Here is a 22,072-nt window from a genome sequence, read left to right as displayed (position 1 = left end):
AGCTATAATAATTTAAAAAAAAAAAAAATAACAATATATTCTAATTAACAATAATAGTATAATATATTATTTGACTGTAACGACTAACGACCAATGTTTGTGAAGTATATTTTGTGATAGTAATGCTATTAAAGTAGGTAATTTATTGACTATTATGAATTCAGCGTATTTTACTTATGAAACGCACTATAGCCAATTTTGTAATTTAATATTTGAGCTAATTTTGTAAGAAAATAAAATGTTATCTCATAATCCGCGTAATAGAATTAATTTTAATTTTAATTTTAGCCAATAGTTTATTTCATATTATTTGAGTATAATGAATAATGACAATAGACCTATAAACTAGTTTAAAGACCTATCGCCTACATAGGCGTGCACACTAAAAATTAGGGTCCACAATAATTTTGAAAACAATCATAGATACAGACAAATGTTTTAAAGATATCAAATGCACTAAAAGTATTATTTATTTTATTATTCATTCTAATAAATATTACATAACAATATATAGATATACAATCTTATAAGTTATAATGATAATCGACGTTTAAAAGAACAACATTTTTGAATTCGTCAATAATTTCATTAATTTAATTTGCACTTAATTAATAATTAGGGCCCTTGTCGTTTTTGGTCGTGAATGGTCCGGGGGAGCCCAGGCACTCCCGGCACCCCCCGTGCGCACGCCTATGATCACCTATGGTAATGACATTTTAAAATGTTTGTGTTTATTATTAAAAATAGTTTTATACATTATATTTTCAAATTTGGATATTTTGACCGATTACCGGTATCGTGGTATACTCATAGAACAATACTGGTATACTGGCGTTGCGGCGTTTTTTTTTTATCATTTATCAGTAGAGATTTGATAACACAAACGAATGCAACTTTGATCTGATGAATCATTTTTTTAAATATTGTTCCACAATAATGGTATACGTTTATTATTTATAATAACAATAATTGTCAATTGACAACAATAGTCAATAACGAATATATATTTTAGTAATAATGTCTAATGTAGGCATGTAGTGAATAGTGATGTCATTTGTTTTCTAAGTTCTAAGTATACGGTGGTATTGTACTCAGTAGTGTTCGATTCAATATTATGATTATTTTGTTTTGTACCTTGTAGATAATATTAATAATTTTTTTTTCAAACCATTTTTATAGTTTCTCGTTGTATGAGTGTGAACTGCAAGTTCTCTGTACATTGAGTTTTTGTTTGGTGTCAGTATTATTTGGTTTTAAATTTTTTACACCACAACACTTTCTCTTTGCTCCGTCAATTAATACGAATTTGAAAAATATCCTCTTTGTAACTACCAATTCTAGAAATGGCAGACTTATCCTATGTATTACCTTTGCTGTTACTACTGACTGCCACATTGACTCACTTTTGCTTGCATAGAGTTGATGAAGGGCATGTGGCCGTCTACTATCGGGTAAATATGTCCTGGTGATTTAATCACTTTTTAAAATTTAATTTTACTCTTACTAAATTTGTGTGTGCTGTGTGTTTTTGATGTAGGGTGGAGCGTTATTGTCCCAAATTAGTTATCCTGGTTACCACATCATGATGCCCTTCCTAACAACTTTTCGGTCTGTACAAGTAAGTATTTAGTACCATTAATGTTTCAGATGAAATAAAAATCATAAAAAGATGTTATATATTAATATTTATGTTCCTTTATATTTTCAGGTTACACTTCAAACAGATGAAGTAAAAAATGTTCCTTGTGGTACAAGTGGTGGTGTAATGATTTATTTTGATAGAATTGAAGTTGTCAATATTCTAAATGCTTCTAGTGGTAAAATACAATTATTTATATTTATTATGAAATGTTATGAATTATGATCATAGCCCATAGGACGGAATCAGTTGGGACCATTTCTAGTATGACTATAGAAAAATTGAATCCATTGAACTAGATAGTAGTGAATATAATTTTAAAATATTTTTGCTAAAATGGTTTAAATATTATGAGAAATCAAATTTCATAAACAGATTCATAATATATTTTTTATACTACTGTAAAAACTTACCTAAACTGAAAATTCATAATACAATCTTTAGTCAAATGTATGCAGTTTGATAGTAAATATAAAATTATAAATAACATAGTGAAGAAAATACAGGATGAGCTCACTGAGCTCAATAATACATAACTAGAATAATTTATTTGTAAACTCTAAAGCCTCATTATTATTTGAGTGGGCCACTCAACAGCATTACGCCATCAATTCTATATGATTTACTGGCATTTACAATTAACAGCATCACTGCTCCGTTTAGATCTATACCACAATTACTTCAATGTAACTTGAAAATGTTAATGCATATTATTCTAATGTTTTGAAATAAGTAAATTTTAATAACTAGGAGTGATGTTAGATATTTTAATAAAACACAATAAATGTTAACTATTTATTAAAAGATAACAATTTTTAAACAAATATAAACTTATTAATATCAGTATTAAGATTATTATTTTTTGTTATTTTTCTAGTTTTTGATATTGTTAAGAATTATACTGCAGATTACGACAAAACATTGATATTTAATAAAGTACATCATGAACTTAATCAGTTCTGCAGTGTTCATAATTTGCATGAAGTAAATGTTGATTTATATTATTTACTTAGATACTATAAAATAATACTTATGATCATGATACATTTTTATTTTTATAGGTGTACATAGATCTATTTGATCAAATCGATGAAAATCTTAAAGTGGCACTGCAAAAAGATTTAACAGAAATGGCTCCTGGGCTCAAAGTACATGCTGTACGTGTTACTAAACCTAAAATACCAGAGACAATACGCAAAAACTATGAAATCATGTAATGAAAAAAACTTTATACAATTTTTAACTCTTAAGTAATGTATAATTGTTTGTTCCAGGGAAGCAGAAAAAACTAAACTGCTCATTGCTGAACAAAGACAAAAAGTCGTCGAAAAAGAAGCAGAAACGGAACGTAAGCGTGCTATTATAGAAGCTGAAAAACAAGCACAAGTATCAAAAATTGAATTTGAACAGAAAATTATGGAAAAAGAATCTATTAAACAGATATCTGTAATAGAAGGTAAAAATATCTAAACAATTGTTTTGAAGGTATTCTAATATGCTAATTTGTATGTATTTATATGACAATTTAGATACAATTCATTTGGATAAAGAAAAGAGTGCAGCAGATGCCGAATTTTACCGTATTAAAATGCAAGCCGATTCTAACAAGTTATTACTAACTAAAGAATATTTAGAAATGAAACGCATCGAATCATTAGGAAATAACACAAAACTTTATTATGGACCAGATCTCCCCAAAATTTTCATGCAGCAACATATTCCATTATAAAACATATTAATTCAAGTTGAACGGAATTTTTGATATATAAATATTAAATTGTAAGAACTGAAAAGATATCTCAAAAGTTCAGCTAGTGTTACATTGTTACTAGTCAATTTCCTGTTTAAAATAGTTTCTCATTTAAATAAATTAGTCATCTAATTTAATGAAAAGTAAATAAACCAAATGTTTAATTATTAAGACTTGCATGTATATAGTATATATTTATAATTTATATACATAAAAATATATATATTTTTAGTTTTTAACTATTATAGACTTGAAAATAGTATATCACTTACAAAGCTGTATAATATTTATATTGGCTAATTTCATGTATTAAAATCACAAGAATTAAATGTTACTTAAAAGTAAAAATTTTAAAGCACTTATATTGCATAACTTTTAAATTGTATATTAAACAATTGCAAGTTTTTGAATTATTTTATTATATTGTGTAATCTTTAATTCATTGTTTTAGCAAATTATGAATATTTTTGTCCAGTAGCAAGCTGTGAAACTATGCGATTACGTCATAATATGTAACATATTAAAACCTTGATTTTTGGAAAAATTTCTGACTAAGCAATTTAACTATAAGTAACCGGGATAACAAATGTAAATATCTACGAAAAAATAGTATAAGCAATTGGTAATTAAATTTAAAAGAAACGTTAGATGATTTTACTGGAATAGTTGCTTGTGATCTGGAATCAACCACAAAATATGGAAATTAAAAAATAATTTTATATTATTAATGAACCTAAATTATAAAATGATAAATCAAAGATTTAAATTTAAATTTTTATGAATCACCCTAAATGGTAGGGTTTATAAATGTAAGCACATGTATTTTATATAAATTAATAACAATAATTACATAATCAATGTTTAAACTTTATTATAAAAATTAAATCATAGTAAATACTAAATTTACAATTTAGGTAATTTAGCGTACAAACCAGATAAGATATTGTTAATATATTTAAAAAATGTATAGAAGTACCCATTTTTTATTAAAAAGATCAACTGGTTAAAAAATAACATAAGAACAAACATATTATCATATAACAGCACAATTTAAATAATATCATGTATTTTTTTTAGTAAGAAGACAAAATTGCACGGGGTTTAATAGTTAAATAATTAATTGTCTTTTATAGTATTGACATCTTTCCAGGCAAAAAAAAATAAGCAAACAATACTTGAATAATAGAATGGATGTGATAATAAATTAATGATATTTAAATGTAATGGGTAATGTAGGATTTGAGAAATTGTTAAGTTTATTACATTTTTATAGAATGTATACATGAGCAAATAACTATAATGAATGTATACAGTAAAATATTTTTAAAATTACATTCAACTAAAAATTAAATCGTTTTTATAAATGAATAACTAAAAGTGCAAAGAAATTGAGTCACTTTAATCAAAAAATAAATATAGAACAATTTAGGGCTCATATTCCTCTACCCACTGTTCAAAAAATAAAACAAAGAGCACAGACAAAGGAATGTTTTGTGCTATGATTAACTGCCAGATATTTGTGACAGTTCAATATTTGCGTGACATGCCACTCATTTTGTAACTGTCAAATCTACTATCACTGTAGTTTGTTGACATGTTTAACCCTATGTTTGGTATAACTTGATGGTTATTACTGTACAAAGCGTTACTACTAGAACTACGTCCACTTATTGGCATAGATGAAGGATTGCTTGGTGTGCTGTTCCACCTACAACAACAAATACAATTGTAACATGGGAATTATCAAAATCAATAGTTGACAAACTAAAAACATACTTCTCGGGTAGTGGTTGACTTGGACGTTGCCAAATACTTGATTCCACATCTCGAAAAGTATTATGTGACCACGGATCTGGTCTCGAACTCATTGCCATATTGTTGGTTCCAGAGCTTGACCCAACTGTGCCATAAGAATTCTTTACTGCGGCTGATGACCAGCTATTACTTTCACTATTGCGTGACATTCCATAGGCTGAAATTAAGTGTCAATGTGATACAGAAATAAATAAGCACCTTATTAATTGATTTGAAGACTTACAACTTTTGTTTGAATCATATGGCACATGAGCATGTCTGTTACTACTTCCACCACTTGAATCTTTCCTACGAGATTCATCTCTTCGATCTGATCGATCATCACGACTTCTGTAATGATGATCTGTTGCTAGTTGAGCACCATATCTGAATGTTCAATAATAATAAATATTTTTAATAAGTAATTAAATCCATGAGAACATTTTAAAAAGGTTTTCATTATTTAAAATATAATAATTGTTTCTTAAACCTGTACAAACATAAACGAATACCAAAATAATTGTTTAGCTGTCAATAGTCGAATTTTACTGTACAAAGTTCAAAAATACTATAAACATTAGTACATTACGCCAGTTTATAGTAATATAAAAAAACTTTGATTTAATAAAATTAGTAAAATGGAAAAAACCTTTACATTTGTTAAAAACTGTGTCATTGCCTGTACAAACCAAGATAATTATTATTAAAATATCTAGCTGTCAAATGGCTGAATCTTTCTGTACAAAATTCTTATGAACTGTTATCATAACAAATAACAGTAATGAAAATAAGAATTTTGAAATAAATCTATTTTCTTAAGTTTATCTCAAATAGTATATAAATAATACCTGATGTTCACAGTAGAGTCTTTGGGTCTTGATGCAGGTGGTGGAGGAGGGGGTGGTGATGGGTGTGATGGCCTCATACGACGGGATTCTGAAGAATGCTGTTCATAGCGATGTCTAGATGATGTTATGTTAGGAGGTGGAGGTGCTTGGTTCATATAGTCAGTACTAGGCTGGATACGAGAACTACGAATTGGTTCTTTTCTGTAAGGAAATAAATTGAAAATAAACAATAGTGATCAATTGATAACCATGTTAGAAAATTAAATATTTTACATTTAAAAAATATGTACTATGTACCTTTCTTCATATCGAGATGAATTTGATGAAGAATGTCTTTTACTAGGAAGTGGTGGAGATGGGGGCATAGCACGCTTTAGTATTGCTTGACGTTTTGTTTCCTCTAACTTTTCTTGTGCTCTACGTAACTCCTCCTTTTCTCTTTGTAATCTTTCTCGTTCTAAACGTTGATTTTCACGCTCTAAACGCAATAATTCAGATTTTTCCTTTTCAATTCGATCACGCTCAATTCGAAGTTTTTGTCTTTCTCTAAATAAATAAAAATAAAAAATTATAACAACATGGGCATTACATTTTTATTTGAGTATTTAAAATACTAACTTTTCTAGGCGAATTGCTTCTTCTTTGTGTTTTCTTTCAATTTCTAATTGACGTTCTTTTTCTATGCGTCTCTTACGTTCTTCTTCCCTCATTGCTCTCTCATGTTCTTTTTGTTTTAGCCTTTCACGTTCAGTCTAATAAAATAAATAATATATTAAGAAGATTAAAAAATTTTATTTATCAGCTTATAACTATATAAATTATAAAATAATAATTGTTTATAAATAACAATTTTTTTAGTTACCAAAAACTAAACAAAAACAAAAGGTGCATCACAATGGATTGATGCGTTTTGTTTAAAAATTTTTATTGTAATTATTATATTTAAAGAAATAATTATTTAGAATAAAAAATTAGCTAACTTTCATTTTAGTTAAGTTTAATATCTCCTGCTGTTTTCTTTTTTCTCTTTCTAAATGTTCTCTTTCTCGTTCTAATTCTCTGATTCTTTCTCTATCACGTTCATTGCTTTTACTTTTAATGCTTCTGTCTTTTCTATGTTCATCACTTTCAATCACAATTTTAGAACGTTTTGAATCTTGATTTTGATCTTTTGATGCTACATAAATTAATAAAAATATTATCTAGATTAATTGAAACAAAAGCATAAAATTAATAAATCAAGAATACTAACCACGCTTAATAGTAGCTGACAAGTCTGGTTTTTTAACATCATTAATTGTAATTTCGGGTCTCTTTTCTCTTTTTTCTTCTCGCTTATCTTTCTTTTCTTCATTGTTTTTAGTTTTTTGATCATTTACAGAATTTTCATTTACTTTAAATGAATCAGAACTTTTTGCTGTCACTTGATAACCATTGTCACGTTTAGCCTAAATAATAATCAATGATCTTTTTTATTTTAAACTGTAATATTTAATTAGGAAATAAATTGTAAATACAAACTCGTTCAACACTAATAACACGTCCATGAAGTTCAGTCTTGTGTAAATTTTCAATACTACGATTAGCATCTTCTGCTGAGGATAATGTAACAAAACCATAACAACGAGCTCCTGGAGTTTTGGCATTTGTCACAACTTTTGCGCCAACAACCTAAAATCAAAATTATTGTGAAATATGCAATAAAAATAATTGAACTAATTAAATGATGGAACAACAATCAAACAACACATTTTAATCAGTGAGATCTAGTTTAATAGACACTTGTATTTAATAGATACCACTCTTAGCGGGTAAAATAATTAAAATAATAAGGTGTTAACTGTCTTACATATCTAAATCAGACTCTGTCTATTTAGGACTATGATAAAAGGGATATTCGTAAACAGGTTATACTGCATTTAAAATATTATATATTATGTAAGATACCATGTTAATAAATTAATTTTAGTTTCATGTTAATTATAAAATATAAACTAAAAATCTTTTGAGCATCCAAAATATTAATTAAGATTTCTGAAATGTTGATACAAAAGTTTATTCAACAAATTCTCTAAATTAGTTATTATATAGAATGAAAAATGTAATGAATAAAAAACAAGGACAAACACATTAAATTAAAAAAAATTCATGTACTAAACCTAGTGAATAATTGTAACATCTAATCAAAAACTGATTGATTAGTAAAATATAAATTAGAGAACAATGGATATTAATATATGGAACATATAAAAAAAATAGAAACAAATCACTATTATTAGTTTCAGAGCGTAGTTCACAAATTAAAATTGATTTTTTAAGTAATATTTTAATTATCAAGTTCCATAATAATTCAATTAATACATATTTTTAAAAAAAATATTTTAAAACACTCAGCATGTTTGATTAAACAGTTTTCATAAATCTATGATTTATAAAATTTAAGTATACTGGATTAAACATATAGCTAGGTAATAATTATTAAAATATCAGTTATCAGTAATATTACCTTTCCATATTTTGAAAAAAGTTGTTTTAAATCAGTAGCCTTAGTAATCGATGACAAACCACTAACCCAAATGTTGCGTACAAAGGACGAATTGTTTTTCTTTGCTAAAACACATTTTAAAAAGTGAATTACAAGGTGATATTAAATTGGAATTGTTCAGGACACTCAAGTATTTATAGTTTAAAAAGCTATACTAAATCGATTAATCATACACACGTTAAACGTAACTTTAGAATACATATTGTATTTATTTATTTTGTTCATCAGAAATTGAATTACTTTTTGAATATTTTATATTGCATTTTACAAATAGATTTAAAATGTGGTTCCTTATAATTCATAAAAGTGTACCTAACAGAAGTATGTACTTAACCATAAATATATTGTAAATACAGTCAAATTCCCTTATAACAATTTTTAAGGGACCTATACTTTATTCCAAATAAGTTTGAAAAAAAACATGACAAAAATTGTGTCGAAGCTCGAGCATGTGCAGTCTCGTTGGCTGCCGATTACTGGCCAATCACAGCAGCTCTACTGTTCCGAGGCTCCACAGTTTTTCCAGACTTAGACAATAAAGTTTATAGAATCAGATTGTTTTAAACAAACTTATAACTATATCCGGATTTATAAAAAATGTATAAATTGATTTATTTTACATACCTATTGTATTGTATTGTCTTTTATATAAAAAAGCGTTAATTAAAGAATATGTAAAACAAATAGTCATACATTTTTTTCAAATCTTTAAAGAACAATATTTGATTTTTATAACAACTAAGAATATAAAAACTTACATGTGTCATTTGATATTTGTTGAGCCATTGAACCATTACTGAAAATATTAAATACAAATATGTGTTTAAAAAAGTTTATAAAATAATTTATTTACAATTTTTGTTAACAAACAAAATATATTTTATCACACACAAAAAGTAGGTATATCAAATTATTACTTTCCAGTTTTTACCTTGACAAAAATTATTTATTAATATATTTATCAGTTATAATAATATATATATATATACTTTGACATAATATATTTTCTATGCCTAAGTCGCATTGCATTTAACTATCAAATTGTAGTCATCATCATACAAAATTAATAGTATTTTAAAAACTATTTACAGTTTTTTATACTTAGTTATGAGAAATATATTCAATACTCAAGTCACTTAAAAAAATAACATTATGTTTGATTTTGGGAGAAACACTTCTCTACATGTATCTGAATATTATCTGTACATAGATAGCACATATTAACCAAAATTGGCATTTCTTCTATGTGCCAAAGTTGTCCGATATTGATGACTTACCATTGTCTTAGTATAAAACCAATTTTTAATTCATCTTTAATTGATTTTTGTCATCAGTTAGTATTATCTTGCAAATTTCTATTTTAATACAATATATGTATTGTACAATTGTTTCAATAATCAATATTATCTTTACTTCACGTAATAAGAATAATATATATTTTGATATTAATAAGTATGTTAAATACAATATCAGTATTTTTTTATCAACAAAATTCATTTTAAGTTGATATTTCATTCAGTAATATATATATTACTTCAAATTCTTTATCTTATACTTATTGACTTGTTTTCTTAATGTCCACATTGGAAAATTAAAAATCTCTTTACACATATTATACTTGTAGTTACACTATGTAAATTCACATTAGTAATTGACTTCTCTCTTCATAAAATATCCATCTATATTTGAAATTATCATCTTTATTCATCAGCACTATTCATTTCAATAAATAGGTTAGTGAATATTAACTTAAATGTTGTATTGTACATTAGGTATATTTAAAATTCAAGTTATATTCAATATGTATTTATATAAACCTTTATATATTAATTCATATTGTAAATTGTGTGATTTTGATACAGAATCTAAACTAAGATAGTAAGATGTTTGATCAAAAAGCAATAATTCACTCATTTCCAAATGACTTTTAAGTTAACAACTCCTGAATAAATTCCTCTAAAATTATATATTATTTTGAATTTACCACTCCTTGAATTTAAATATATATATGTACCAATTTTCTATTCGAGTGATTTTTTCATAAATGATATAATTATAACATTTTTTTTTTTTGAAACCAACACATGTGCTGTGAATTCTCATTAATATTAAGCATGGTATTGTGAAATCAAAATAGTTTTTTTATTGTAAAATATAAAATTAGGTAATTAGGTAATTATGCAATTGATTTTATTTAGTGTTAACGTAATAGTGTAGTCTGACTTTTATAATTAATTTATATCTCAAAATATTGAGATAAAAGAATCATCCAGAAAAACAAAATAAATAAAATCTAATGAATTACTTAAGAGGATGTCAGCACATTTTTTACTTTCTCTCTCTGACTCATGCTCAACATAGACAAAACGCATACAGAAAATTCATTAAATCATTTATTTTGTTTTGGTATTAAACTATCTAAAGAGGATGTCAGTGAATAATTTGTTTCCTCTCTCTGACATATGCGCAACATAGCAAATTTACATTTATCATAACATTTTACATCTTAAGGCAGTATCCTTTATTTAAATTTTGATAATAAGTGAATTCACTCTAATATTAAAAGTAATAACACAAGGTTGGTTCTGCTAAACGTAAATTTGCCATAATGCGCGTGTGAGTCAGAGATGGAAAACAAATGGTGAGCTGACATCCTATTAAGAGTAATATCTTCCCTTACAACAATTATAGGGAATAATATTTTTGTGGGAATGACCTATCGATTTGTTTAAATAATGTCCCAAAATAATTTAATAACCATTCAAATTTACAAAATGTTTTTTTATTTCATAAGTCAATTAAAAATAAAATATAAAACAATATTAACGTCTAAAATGATTATAATAGATAATTGTACCCTAGAATAATAAAAAAAAACTATTTTATCTGAGTTTTCTGTTGTGTATGGATCTAAGAGTGAAAATAAATATTGCGCTGACATTCTCTTAATAGTAAAACATTAAATTATTGTATAATATATAAGATATAAATACAATATTCTCGAACTAACTAGATTCAAAGTACCTAGTAAAATTAGATAAAAATTTGGTAAAATAGATTCACTATAATAAATTAATTTGTACCTATTATTTGATTTAAAGATAAAAAATTCTATTGATAAATCATTAGCCTAAAATTACAAATGTGATTTCATAATCTTCTATATTTATATTCTGTCCAGTGAGAACACACCGCGCATTGACCAAAATTGGTTCCCCCACGCAACACCTTGCCATCGGAAAACCGGTTTCAATAGACAGTTTTCAATGAAATTGAGACTAGGGGAGGGTTTGTACCCATAAAGGTGCTATAGCTGCTCACACTTGAATTATGTTTCGGCTCACAAAAGTTGAATTTTTTTATTTTTTTTATTTTATCATTTAGCTTAATAAAGACATTCTATATAAATGCAAAATTGAGTAACAGCAAGGCAATGTGTATGGTTGAGGTTTCTATACAAAAAAAATACTCAATGGATTTTGACAAAAATAATTGAGAATATTACAGAAGCAAACAGAAACGATAAATAGATTGTTAGATAATACAGATATTATTAGTCAAGTTATATAACTAAATAAAATGAAGTATAATATGCAAATCCACAGATTTTTAACTAATTGGCACCAAATTTTGCTGACATATTATTTGGGGTCTCGTGCAACGGTATTAGAATAGAATCCACGAGTAACAACTATTAAATATAAACTTTAATGATTTGCTTTTTTAACAATTTGAGATTTACATTGGCTTATAAGCGTTTATTGAATCTATCTCCACTTTTTGGAATTAACATCAAAAATATGTTCAGTATTAAGAAGTGGAAATCATAACAATTTATTGTATTAATATTATATATTTCATCGGAAGCAAAATAGAAAACGATATTAATATAAATTAATATCAACCCGCGCAAAGTCAGGTAAATGCAGCTAGTCAATAATAAACTACTATTTTTATATATTTAAATAATAATAAATCATTTTAAATTTAAAATAAAATCATAAAAAATGACTACATTTTTAACATCATTAGTTAAAAATAAATTAAATACCAAGTCTAAAATAAAGCTTCCATAAGAAAATAGAATTCTTATGAAACTACATAATACTACTAAATTGATTTCACAATACTTACACAACTCAATTCAAATAAAATCTTTTTAAAATTGCCTAGCATTTGAAAGATTGGTACATGAATTTATTTTGATTAATTAATAACCCAAAATACCTAAAATTCGCGTAAAATAGAAACTTATAATCTACATTTATATTAGCATGCATGTTGGTATATGCTAGTTATTATTTACCAGACATTTAGTATGTATAGAAAACATATTCATCCATTTTCAGTAACTAAAATGGGGTATTTGAACAAAATTAGCTGTACTAAAAAAGGTATGGAAATAACAGTTTTTTAAACTTTTAATCGACAGTCATATATCAGATCCTTGGCGCAACATTCCGATGAAGGGATAAAAAATCAGTTGTCGAGACAGTGTTCAAAACAAACCTCTGCTTATTGTCTGCTTCTTCTTTATCTTTAACTTGTTTCTCCACCTCTTTTTTCTCATCTTTGGGCACACTGACATTGATGATGGGTTTTGCATTGCTGATCTCCTTGTCCTCTTTGCGGGTGCTCCGTGGTTTACCCCCAACAGATAAACGCTTCTCAGTTGCACTGCGGCGGCTTTTTACCAATCCAGTTGTTGATCTGCTACTAGCAGTAACTAGATGGCAAGATTCATGCTGTTTGATCGTTGAAGTTACTTCTTTGGTATGGTTCTCGATCACTTCGTCTATATTGCGTCACACAAATTAAATATACATAAACAAAAAATACCCATGATAGCAATAACTAACATATAATTAGCATATTTTGAACCTATACTAAAATATGTTTAAAAAATTAATAACAAATGTTAAATAATTATATGAAAAAAGATAATAATAGGAATATTATAAAACAATTTGAAGGGTTTTAGGGCATGGATTTTATTTAATTATTAATATATATATAATATTGATTTCAAATTATCTTTGCTAAGAAAAATGTTAATAAGATTCACCCACATTTTCTGTACATTTTCTTTAAGTATAATAAATTAATTTAACTAAATTTAAAATAAACGATTAACCTAGAAAATGATTTTTTTTCTTGTGGATGTGAGTATTTCTTTATTTAATAATTAAGTGTATATTGTCTTGTAATAAATAACTAGGTAAATAATATCAAATTATAATTTAAATAAGACAATTTTTTTTACTGAATATTAAATATTGTGTTAATATTGTCAATCAGTCGTCCAGAATATCTCATAATCTTTAAACATTTCTTCAATGGTTTTCAAGTTTCTTTTAGGTGAAACTTTATCAAACATTTGATAAAATCAGTTATTTCTTGGTTATATACTTGTCTTCTGGTTTTCATTGTGCAGAAATTGCACCTTAGATATATAATATACATATATTATTTACTAATTCATAAATTATATAAAAATTATACAAATACTAAATTGATACAGCTAACAACTACAACATTTAAATATTAAACAAAATATATACATTACTAATATTCAATACCTTACTTGATACTCCTTAAAAACAACGCAAACAACAATACTTTGCATATTTTTAGCTTTTGACGATAGATTAGAAAAATTATAAATTTTTAGTAGTTAAATTTATTATTACCTTCTTTTTCAATGTTTGTATCTTCCTGAAAAAAAAACCACAGGTGAAATTATAAGTTGACACACAATAATATATAAATATAACTAAAAAACCTAAAAAAATAATATAATTTCAATTATGTAATATGATTAATGTGATTTATAAAGCGGTAAAAATAAACACCTATAAGCGCACCCATATCACATTAATTTTAGGTAACAACCAATTTTGTTACATCAATATTAAGTAATATAAAGAATGAATTCCAGATTAGTTTACTTTTAAAATATAATTTCATGTAGAAACTTGGGTGGATCACCATTAATATTTTTATTTTTGTTAACAAGTAAAGAATAATTTTAATAATCATACATAAACAGTAAACACCTCAAATAAAGTTAATTTTTATTACTATTTTAATGTTAATTGTTAAATGCTTAATAATAATAATACAAAATGTATGCACTTTATTGATAAAATATTAATTTACCTCGTCAGCAAATAATTTAATATCATCTTCTCCTATTGTCAAGTTGATAGAATCTTCATTATTATCATCCTTGTTATGTTCTTGAACAGATTTTACCTAAATTAAGTAAAAATAAAAGAGTTGACAACAGTTTTAATTGAATAAATTTAATAGAACTTGTGCTGATGGGTAGTTCTAACCAATAAAAACAATATATTTAGTCAAATACCTAAGTTCTCTGATAATAACAAATTTAATTTTTTTTTATTTTAATAATAAAAATACAATCTATGCAGCATGCACAATTAGTATATGTAAGCAAGGGAATAAACACATTATTAGGATTGCGTGGTTAAGAATTTACTGATTAGTGACTCTTGGATTAGAATTCATACATTAGAGCAGCATTTCCCAAACTGTGGTTCACATGTATGAAGATTGAAGGGGGTCCACAAACATTTTTGCTAACTTCTAAGAGGTCCGGCAAGGAAAAGAGAGGGAATTGCTGTATTAGAGGATCATGGTACTTTTTTTTGTAAATCAATGTTCCAGAGAGAGAAGGGATATATAAGCCATTATCAATCGATTTTGGTGGTTTTCTAATATCGTTAAGAAAAGTTTATAAAAGATTCTTCCTCAATCATTGATCCTCAATAGTCAATTGACTGGTTAGAGACTAAGGGCAGAGCATATATAATCTTGTGAAGTGTGATATTTAGGAATACTTGAATTTGGTTTAAATTTGATTTCTTATTAATTATAATATACTACCTACCTAGGAATATAGTTGACCAGTAAATGTAAAAAGAAGTATAGAATTGTTAAAATATCAAAGCCTACAAATCATCAGTTAAAAATAAAATCATTAAAAGTGAATACGAATGGTGAAGTTTTTAGATAATTTTAATTAGTGAAGCATTTTAATCTGTAATAAATTTTATTAAAGTGTTGATTAATTTTTGGTTTCCGGAATATTGACTAATTTTAAACCACTTACACAATTTAAAAAATTCCTTAGCGCAAGTTCTGATATGTTATTATATATTAAACTTACTGTATTATGAGTTTGATTAAAACTGTCACTACTCTCATTTATTTCGTCTTCATCTACTTCATGATCCAATTCTTCATATATTTCATGATCTAATTCTTCATCTTGTATATTATCTTCCTCTTCCTTAGATTCTGGTGTAACTTCTTTTACTCTACTAATAATATTCTTATTTTTTTTTTCATCTAAATGATTGGGACTTATAGAACATTCTTCTAAGATTTTACATTTTACACCAGTATCAAAACTATCTAAGATTGTAGTTGGTTTTATTTCATTACATTCTGTTTTTACTATAACATTATCCGTTTGTATGGCAGTTATTCTGTCTTTGTTATTTCTTTTTGTACTAGCACTAGAATCTATTTTAATAACAGTTTTATTTTTATGAGTTGGAATTAAATCTACCATTTCAGCCTCATTTTGTTGAGCTATATTAGTGTCAATTTTCTTGGATTCTGCTTCTACAGTGTCAGTTATATCAGCATTACTTGCATCTAATAACAATATTTTTGAATCCTCGGAACTAGCAATAACATTACTATCTGCTTGTTTTGAATTTAGATCATTTTTGTTTGGTGGATTTGAAGTCATTTTTTCAATTTTTAACTGTGGCACACATGTTTCTAAAAAACAATTTTAATTTCATATATATAACCAATATAAATTATTTTAATAATATTATACTAAGTTCATAAATATGAAATATATTAAAAAATAGCCAATTTAAGAAAAAATAGTTCTGGGTGAACCGGTAACATAAAAGTAATAATCAAAATTGATCTAAAATAAATAAACTAAAAATATTAAATTAATATTATAGTACTTATTTAACGAGAAGTATTTTTGAACTTTTAAATACTAATATAATATATTAATATTACATAAATATACCAACAGTTATTTATTACTCATCAACAACAAGTTTATTTATGTTTAACTTAATGTATAGTATTATGGTTGATAGTTTAAAATAGAGAGAATACAAAATAAAGAATACAATTGAAATAAGTATAGATATTGTAAATTACAAATATATCATAATGTGGTTCAGATAAATGGATGAATTTTATAAGTTAAGTAGTGTGGTGTCTGGGAGGGGGAGGGGGTGTTTAAATATATATTATGTTTTATTTTACAATTTAACACAACTTACTAGACTTTGGGCCCGGTCTTTTGCCAGCAACGTTTGTCTTCATTATTTTTGATGGAGTAACTTTTTTTTTGTCAGAAGTAGATACTGTATTAATTTCATTTTTTTCAACAACAGGAGATAACTTTTTTTCAACAGTTGGAGACTTAGAATTCAAAGTTAACATTTTTTTGAAATCAAATTTGTAGCATTGAGGATCTTATTGTTACAGAAGTACCTAAAATAAAAGTAAGGAGATATGTGTTAGCATTAAATATTTAAATTGAATTGGTTACATGTGCAAACACATTTCTAAAAATAAAAATTTGTATCAATTATTATTTATTAATCATCAAATATCTAACTTCATAAATTATAATTAAACTTATTTACTAAATATGTAAGTTTAGTGTTTACCATTGATTTCTAGTGTTATATTTTTAAGGATTATTAACATGTTACCAAATCAAATAATTTAATACAAGATAGTAGGTAATTAAAATAAATGGTTAAGTTCATAATAGAAAAAAAGGTGGATAAGTGGATGTCGCTCTGCTGTACAGTAGGTTACAAATGGGTCACTGTAATGGATGGTGTTAAATTTGAATTCAATGTTATAATATCATTGTATAAGAAAAACGATTCTGAGCGAAAACGGTCAGTCAGCCTATGATATTACCAAGCATATTTGATGATATTATTGTGGATAAAGTAATTTATATATAACCTATTTACGTAGAGCCTTGTTTTAAATTTTCAACCCTTAGCCATAAAAGTTAAACATTTTATACATTTTTAACTACAAAATAATTAATAAATTATAAATTTGATAAATTTTGTCAAAATTTGAACTTTAAATGCTTATAAAAAAAGATTGTGACTATGGATTTTTAATTTTTTTCATCTGCCTTTGAAACAATAACCTAGAAGCCTTCTATTAAATTTTCAAGCTTTTTTAACCAACAAATAAAATTGTATTGATATTTATAGAAAAAATAAAACTAAAAAAAATAGAGACAGACAATGTCAAAACAGCTCAAAAAGTGTCAAAATATTTTCAAAATTGTATGGTGTATAGAAAATGCTAATATAAACATTCAGTGAAATTTTCAAGTATCTACAGTCATTCGTTTTTTAATTACAATAAAATAAGAAAATTGTTACAAGAGAAATCGAGTAAATATCAAATGTTGTAAAGATATAAATTTCAGACAAAAATTTAATTTAAGTTTCTTGTAGACATTTTTTTTTTTTGATAAAGGTAGACAAACTAATGAGTAATCTTATATAACATTTTCAAATCTTAGATTTAAAAAGGAAAATTTTTATGAATTCTCAACTCAAAATAATTTGCTAGTTTTTGTGATTTTTCCGTATTTTGTCAAAATTTGAACTTTAAATGCTTATAAATAAAAACTGTGACTAAGGATTTTTAATTTTTTTCATCTGCCTTTGAAACAATAACCTAGGAGCCTTCTATTAAATTTTCAAGATTTTTTACTCAACAGATAAAATTTTATTGATATTTATAGAAAAAAAAACTAAAAAAATTGAAAACTGACAATGTCCGTAAACAGCTCAAAAAGAGTCAAATATTTTCAAAATTTTATGGTGTATAGAAAACGCTAATATAAACATTCAGTCAAAATTTCATGTCCCTACGGTCCATTTGTTTTAGAGTTACACCAATAACCAAAATTGATTTTCTCGAAAACAGATTTTGGGTAAAAATTCCCGTTTTTCCTTAATTTTTCTTTTGTTTTTCATGTCGCTTTTGAAAACTACTGGGAAATTTTTACTTTTGACTCCCCAAAGTACCAACTAGACCTAACTATCAGAAAAGTTACTGTTGAAGAAAATCCAAGCACTTTTACTGTCCTAAAAGGTGATGACAGACACAAAAATAAAAAAAAAGGTCATATTAGTACATTAATAATTTTTATAAGAAATAAAGATCAGTGGATAATCTTAAATACAATTATAAAAAAAAATTCAATTCAATTAGATAAGTAAATACCTACCAAGTACAGAGTAATACTCAATTTCTAAGTTATAATTCCTCATATTTATATATCAGATATTATAATGAAACAAGTAAATTATACTAAATGATCAATTTTTAAATGACTAAATATTTTTTATTTCAGTTTTTATGTACTTAAAAAAACGAATTTGATGTTTTAAAATTTTATATATTCAAGTTTTTAAAAAGCTATTTTAAAAGTTGATCAATAAAATACTTATTTGTTTTTACTAACTATTTTTTTATGCCAGCATTAAAAATGTAAAAACAAATGATTCAACAAAATGTAACAGTACTTACCTATTTTTATATTGTCTAAGTAATGTGATATTTAAATTTTGTTGATTTTATTTTTATATTGTTTTAATCTGACTACAGAATTTCTATAATGTTAATGTTAGAAGAAATGCATATGAATAATGAGTAACAAATTATATTTTATACATTAGCATAACCTCACAAATAGTCTAATTCATCCTGGCTGATGGCAGCGACTGTTTATAATAACGTTGGCCAAGATGAACTAGAATGGTTATAATAATAACTAATATATAATAAATTAAGTTATGTAACTTGTAAATAATATCTAGAAAAATTATTACACTAATCCCTAAATGAAGCTCATATTATAGAACAGTAGTTTTAAAATTGTTTGACTCCACACAGGCTTTAACAAATTTAATTCAAATATTGATCTTCAAATCTAATTGTTATGTATTTGGTTAAACCAAACAGTTTTTAACATCCCTAGTTAATGTATTTTTACGGTTAATACAGTAATTAATTTCATACTGTCAGTATCTATAGCATAACTATTAACTAAACCCTATACAATTTATTAGTGAACTTTGTTTGCCCAAATGTTATGATACAAAAAGTAAAACAGTAGTCTCACTTGTCCAGACTATCAATGAAAAAAATATGTATATTTATATAGTTTTTACAACTTGTAAACAATCTACGGCTATTTGTAGTTTATTTAAGTTATTTTTATAATAAAAAACATTGTATTACTAGTTTACCACTGGTTTTACCTATCTAAAACTTGATTTAGGTACTATCTTTTAAAACTAATTTGGTTTAATGACTTTTGGCGATTCCGGTACCTTCAAATTCAGATTAACTACTGTTTATCGAAATAAAAAAAAAATTGTTAGCATTTAATAATTATTGACCATAATAATTGATTAGATTATGAATGTTTATGTACCCATAAAAGTCAAATAACAACAGAAAACATCTTAAAAAATGTTTTACTTACCTAATACTCCAATCTATAGTATAATTATTGTCACTTTTAACTTTTAACACCCTTTTATTAAAATTTTTAAAAACTTCCTATACTATTTAAAAGTCTAGTAATAAATATTTATTTCGATAATTGCAGATCTGCATTCATTATTAAATTAAACACTAAAATAGTAAATAGCTAGCGGCTAGCGGTGCATCGTGTAAATTAAATATTGAGTTAAGAATTATTATTAAGATAATAATAATAATAAGATCATTCTAATAAACCAGTGTATCACCTTTAGGGATAACACAATAATAAATATTAAACATCAGTGGTGTTACATTTGGTGTTATCTGTTATCCGTGGGGGCATCCTCGGGCAGTTCATAGATAATATAAGATCTTACATTACCTATGGGGCAGTTGGGTCCCCGAGATAACAGTAAAATTTATCTCATGGAATAAACGCTTAAATCGGGGGCCGAACAAAAATGCAGAGGTCTACATAGATCATAGACATATTAATAAATGGACTGCGCCTGCGCTTCCCTCACCACAATCTATCTGAAATGTAAATTGTGTGAGTGAGATAGAAACTGTTGGGGTCAATCATGAAAGAAATAATAATTATATTTCATTCATGCCATGAAATTATTGTAATTTATAGATTATAAAACTGATAGGTAGTGATAACCATAATTGATATTTGATAATGTCATAAATAATATCATGGAATAATTTGAGTATTCAATTATTTCCTCCATGCATGCCCCCAACTGTTTTTTTCTCTCTCATCAATGTCGGTTTCATGATTTCTCTCTCTAAGCGCAGTCCATTTATTTATATGTCTATGACATAGCTGATATTATAAGACTTATAAGCACGAACTAAAATAAAATTTTATTGATATTTATAGAAAAAATAAAACTAAAAAAAATGGAAACTGAAAATGTCCGTAAAAAGCTCAAAATATTTGTAAAATGTTATGGTGTATAGAAAATGTTAATATGAATATTCAGTCAAAATTTCATGTAACTACGGTCATTTGTTTAAGAGTTGCATCAAAAACCAAAATTTCAACTTTTATAGCAAAGGATTGAAAACTTACATCAAGGTTCCACGTATTTAAGTTATTCTGTAACCAAAAAAACTCAAAAATATAAAAATAGTTTTAGATTCTGAGCAAAGCGATGAATGTATTGATTTTACAATGATGTGTGTTTTTTTTTTTATTTTTTATTTTTTTATTTTTTTTTTTTTGTGTCTGTCATCACCTTTTAGGACAGTAAAAGTGCTTGGATTTTCTTCAATAGTAACTTTTCTGATAGGAAAGTGAATCTAGTTGGTACTTTGGGGGGTCAAAAGTAAAAATTTCCCAGTAGTTTTCACAAGCGACGTGAAAAACAAAAGAAAAATTAAGGAAAACGGGAATTTTTACACAAAATCTGTTTTTGAGAAAATCGATTTTGGTTTTTGGTGTAACTCTAAAACAAATGACCGTAGGGACATGCAATTTTGACTGAATGTTTATATTAGCGTTTTCTATACACCATAAAATTTTGAAAATATTTGACTCTTTTTGAGCTGTTTACGGACATTGTTAGTTTTCAATTTTTTTAGTTTTTTTTCTATAATTGTTAATAAAATTGTACTTGTTTGGTGAAAATGCGTAAAAATATGCATAATACAAGGCTCCTGATATATTGTTACAATAGCAGTTAAAAAATATTAAAAATACATAGGCACAATTTTTTTTTAAGCATTTAAAATTCAAATGTTGATACAATTTATCAAATTTTAAATTTTATAACTTTTTTGTAGTAAAAAATGTTAGGAAATGTATAAAATGTTCAACTTTTATATCTAAGTATACGTTATAATTATTTGAAAAAAAAAGAAGTTACCTCAAGATTACAATA

At 25.7% G+C, this 22,072-nt stretch overlaps 2 protein-coding genes across 2 annotated transcripts; one reads left to right on the top strand and one right to left on the bottom strand.

The window, feature by feature from the left end:
• The first annotated feature begins 922 nt into the window (after positions 1–922).
• Positions 923–3,812, top strand: LOC132948190 (erlin-1-like). Its single transcript, XM_061018553.1, has 8 exons — positions 923–939; positions 1,180–1,451; positions 1,538–1,618; positions 1,709–1,817; positions 2,517–2,623; positions 2,701–2,852; positions 2,914–3,095; positions 3,169–3,812. Exons 2-8 carry the CDS (start codon positions 1,344–1,346, stop codon positions 3,366–3,368), a joined length of 939 nt encoding a protein of 312 aa, XP_060874536.1. The 5' UTR covers positions 923–939; positions 1,180–1,343; the 3' UTR covers positions 3,369–3,812.
• Positions 3,813–4,269: 457 nt separating this feature from the next.
• Positions 4,270–20,384, bottom strand: LOC132948188 (scaffold attachment factor B2-like). Its single transcript, XM_061018552.1, has 17 exons — positions 20,182–20,384; positions 16,922–17,135; positions 15,769–16,391; positions 14,736–14,831; positions 14,267–14,291; positions 13,086–13,371; positions 9,335–9,372; positions 8,538–8,641; positions 7,553–7,702; positions 7,284–7,479; positions 7,012–7,208; positions 6,650–6,783; positions 6,329–6,577; positions 6,032–6,232; positions 5,428–5,570; positions 5,166–5,361; positions 4,270–5,097 (listed from the first exon to the last, which is right to left on the bottom strand). Exons 2-17 carry the CDS (start codon positions 17,082–17,084, stop codon positions 4,917–4,919), a joined length of 2,982 nt encoding a protein of 993 aa, XP_060874535.1. The 5' UTR covers positions 17,085–17,135; positions 20,182–20,384; the 3' UTR covers positions 4,270–4,916.
• Positions 20,385–22,072: the final 1,688 nt, after the last annotated feature.

The sequence above is a fragment of the Metopolophium dirhodum genome, chromosome 7, assembly GCF_019925205.1.
Source record: "Metopolophium dirhodum isolate CAU chromosome 7, ASM1992520v1, whole genome shotgun sequence".
NCBI lineage: Eukaryota > Metazoa > Arthropoda > Insecta > Hemiptera > Aphididae > Metopolophium > Metopolophium dirhodum.
This window is presented reverse-complemented; position numbering and strand designations above follow the sequence as displayed.

What these genes read in the sequence shown, in the direction of transcription:
- LOC132948190 (XM_061018553.1), top strand. Translation starts at nt 1,344, where the DNA reads ATGGCAGACTTATCCTATGTATTACCTTTGCTGTTACTACTGACTGCC. An exon ending in ATGTGGCCGTCTACTATCGG is followed by an intron (nt 1,452 to 1,537) that starts GTAAATATGTCC and finishes TTTTTGATGTAG; the next exon opens with GGTGGAGCGTTATTGTCCCA. An exon ending in CGCAAAAACTATGAAATCAT is followed by an intron (nt 2,853 to 2,913) that starts GTAATGAAAAAA and finishes TGTTTGTTCCAG; the next exon opens with GGAAGCAGAAAAAACTAAAC.
- LOC132948188 (XM_061018552.1), bottom strand. Translation starts at nt 17,084, where the DNA reads ATGTTAACTTTGAATTCTAAGTCTCCAACTGTTGAAAAAAAGTTATCT. An exon ending in AAGACCGGGCCCAAAGTCTA is followed by an intron (nt 16,392 to 16,921) that starts GTAAGTTGTGTT and finishes ATTGTTTTTTAG; the next exon opens with AAACATGTGTGCCACAGTTA. An exon ending in TTAAATTATTTGCTGACGAG is followed by an intron (nt 14,292 to 14,735) that starts GTAAATTAATAT and finishes TTTTTTTTTCAG; the next exon opens with GAAGATACAAACATTGAAAA.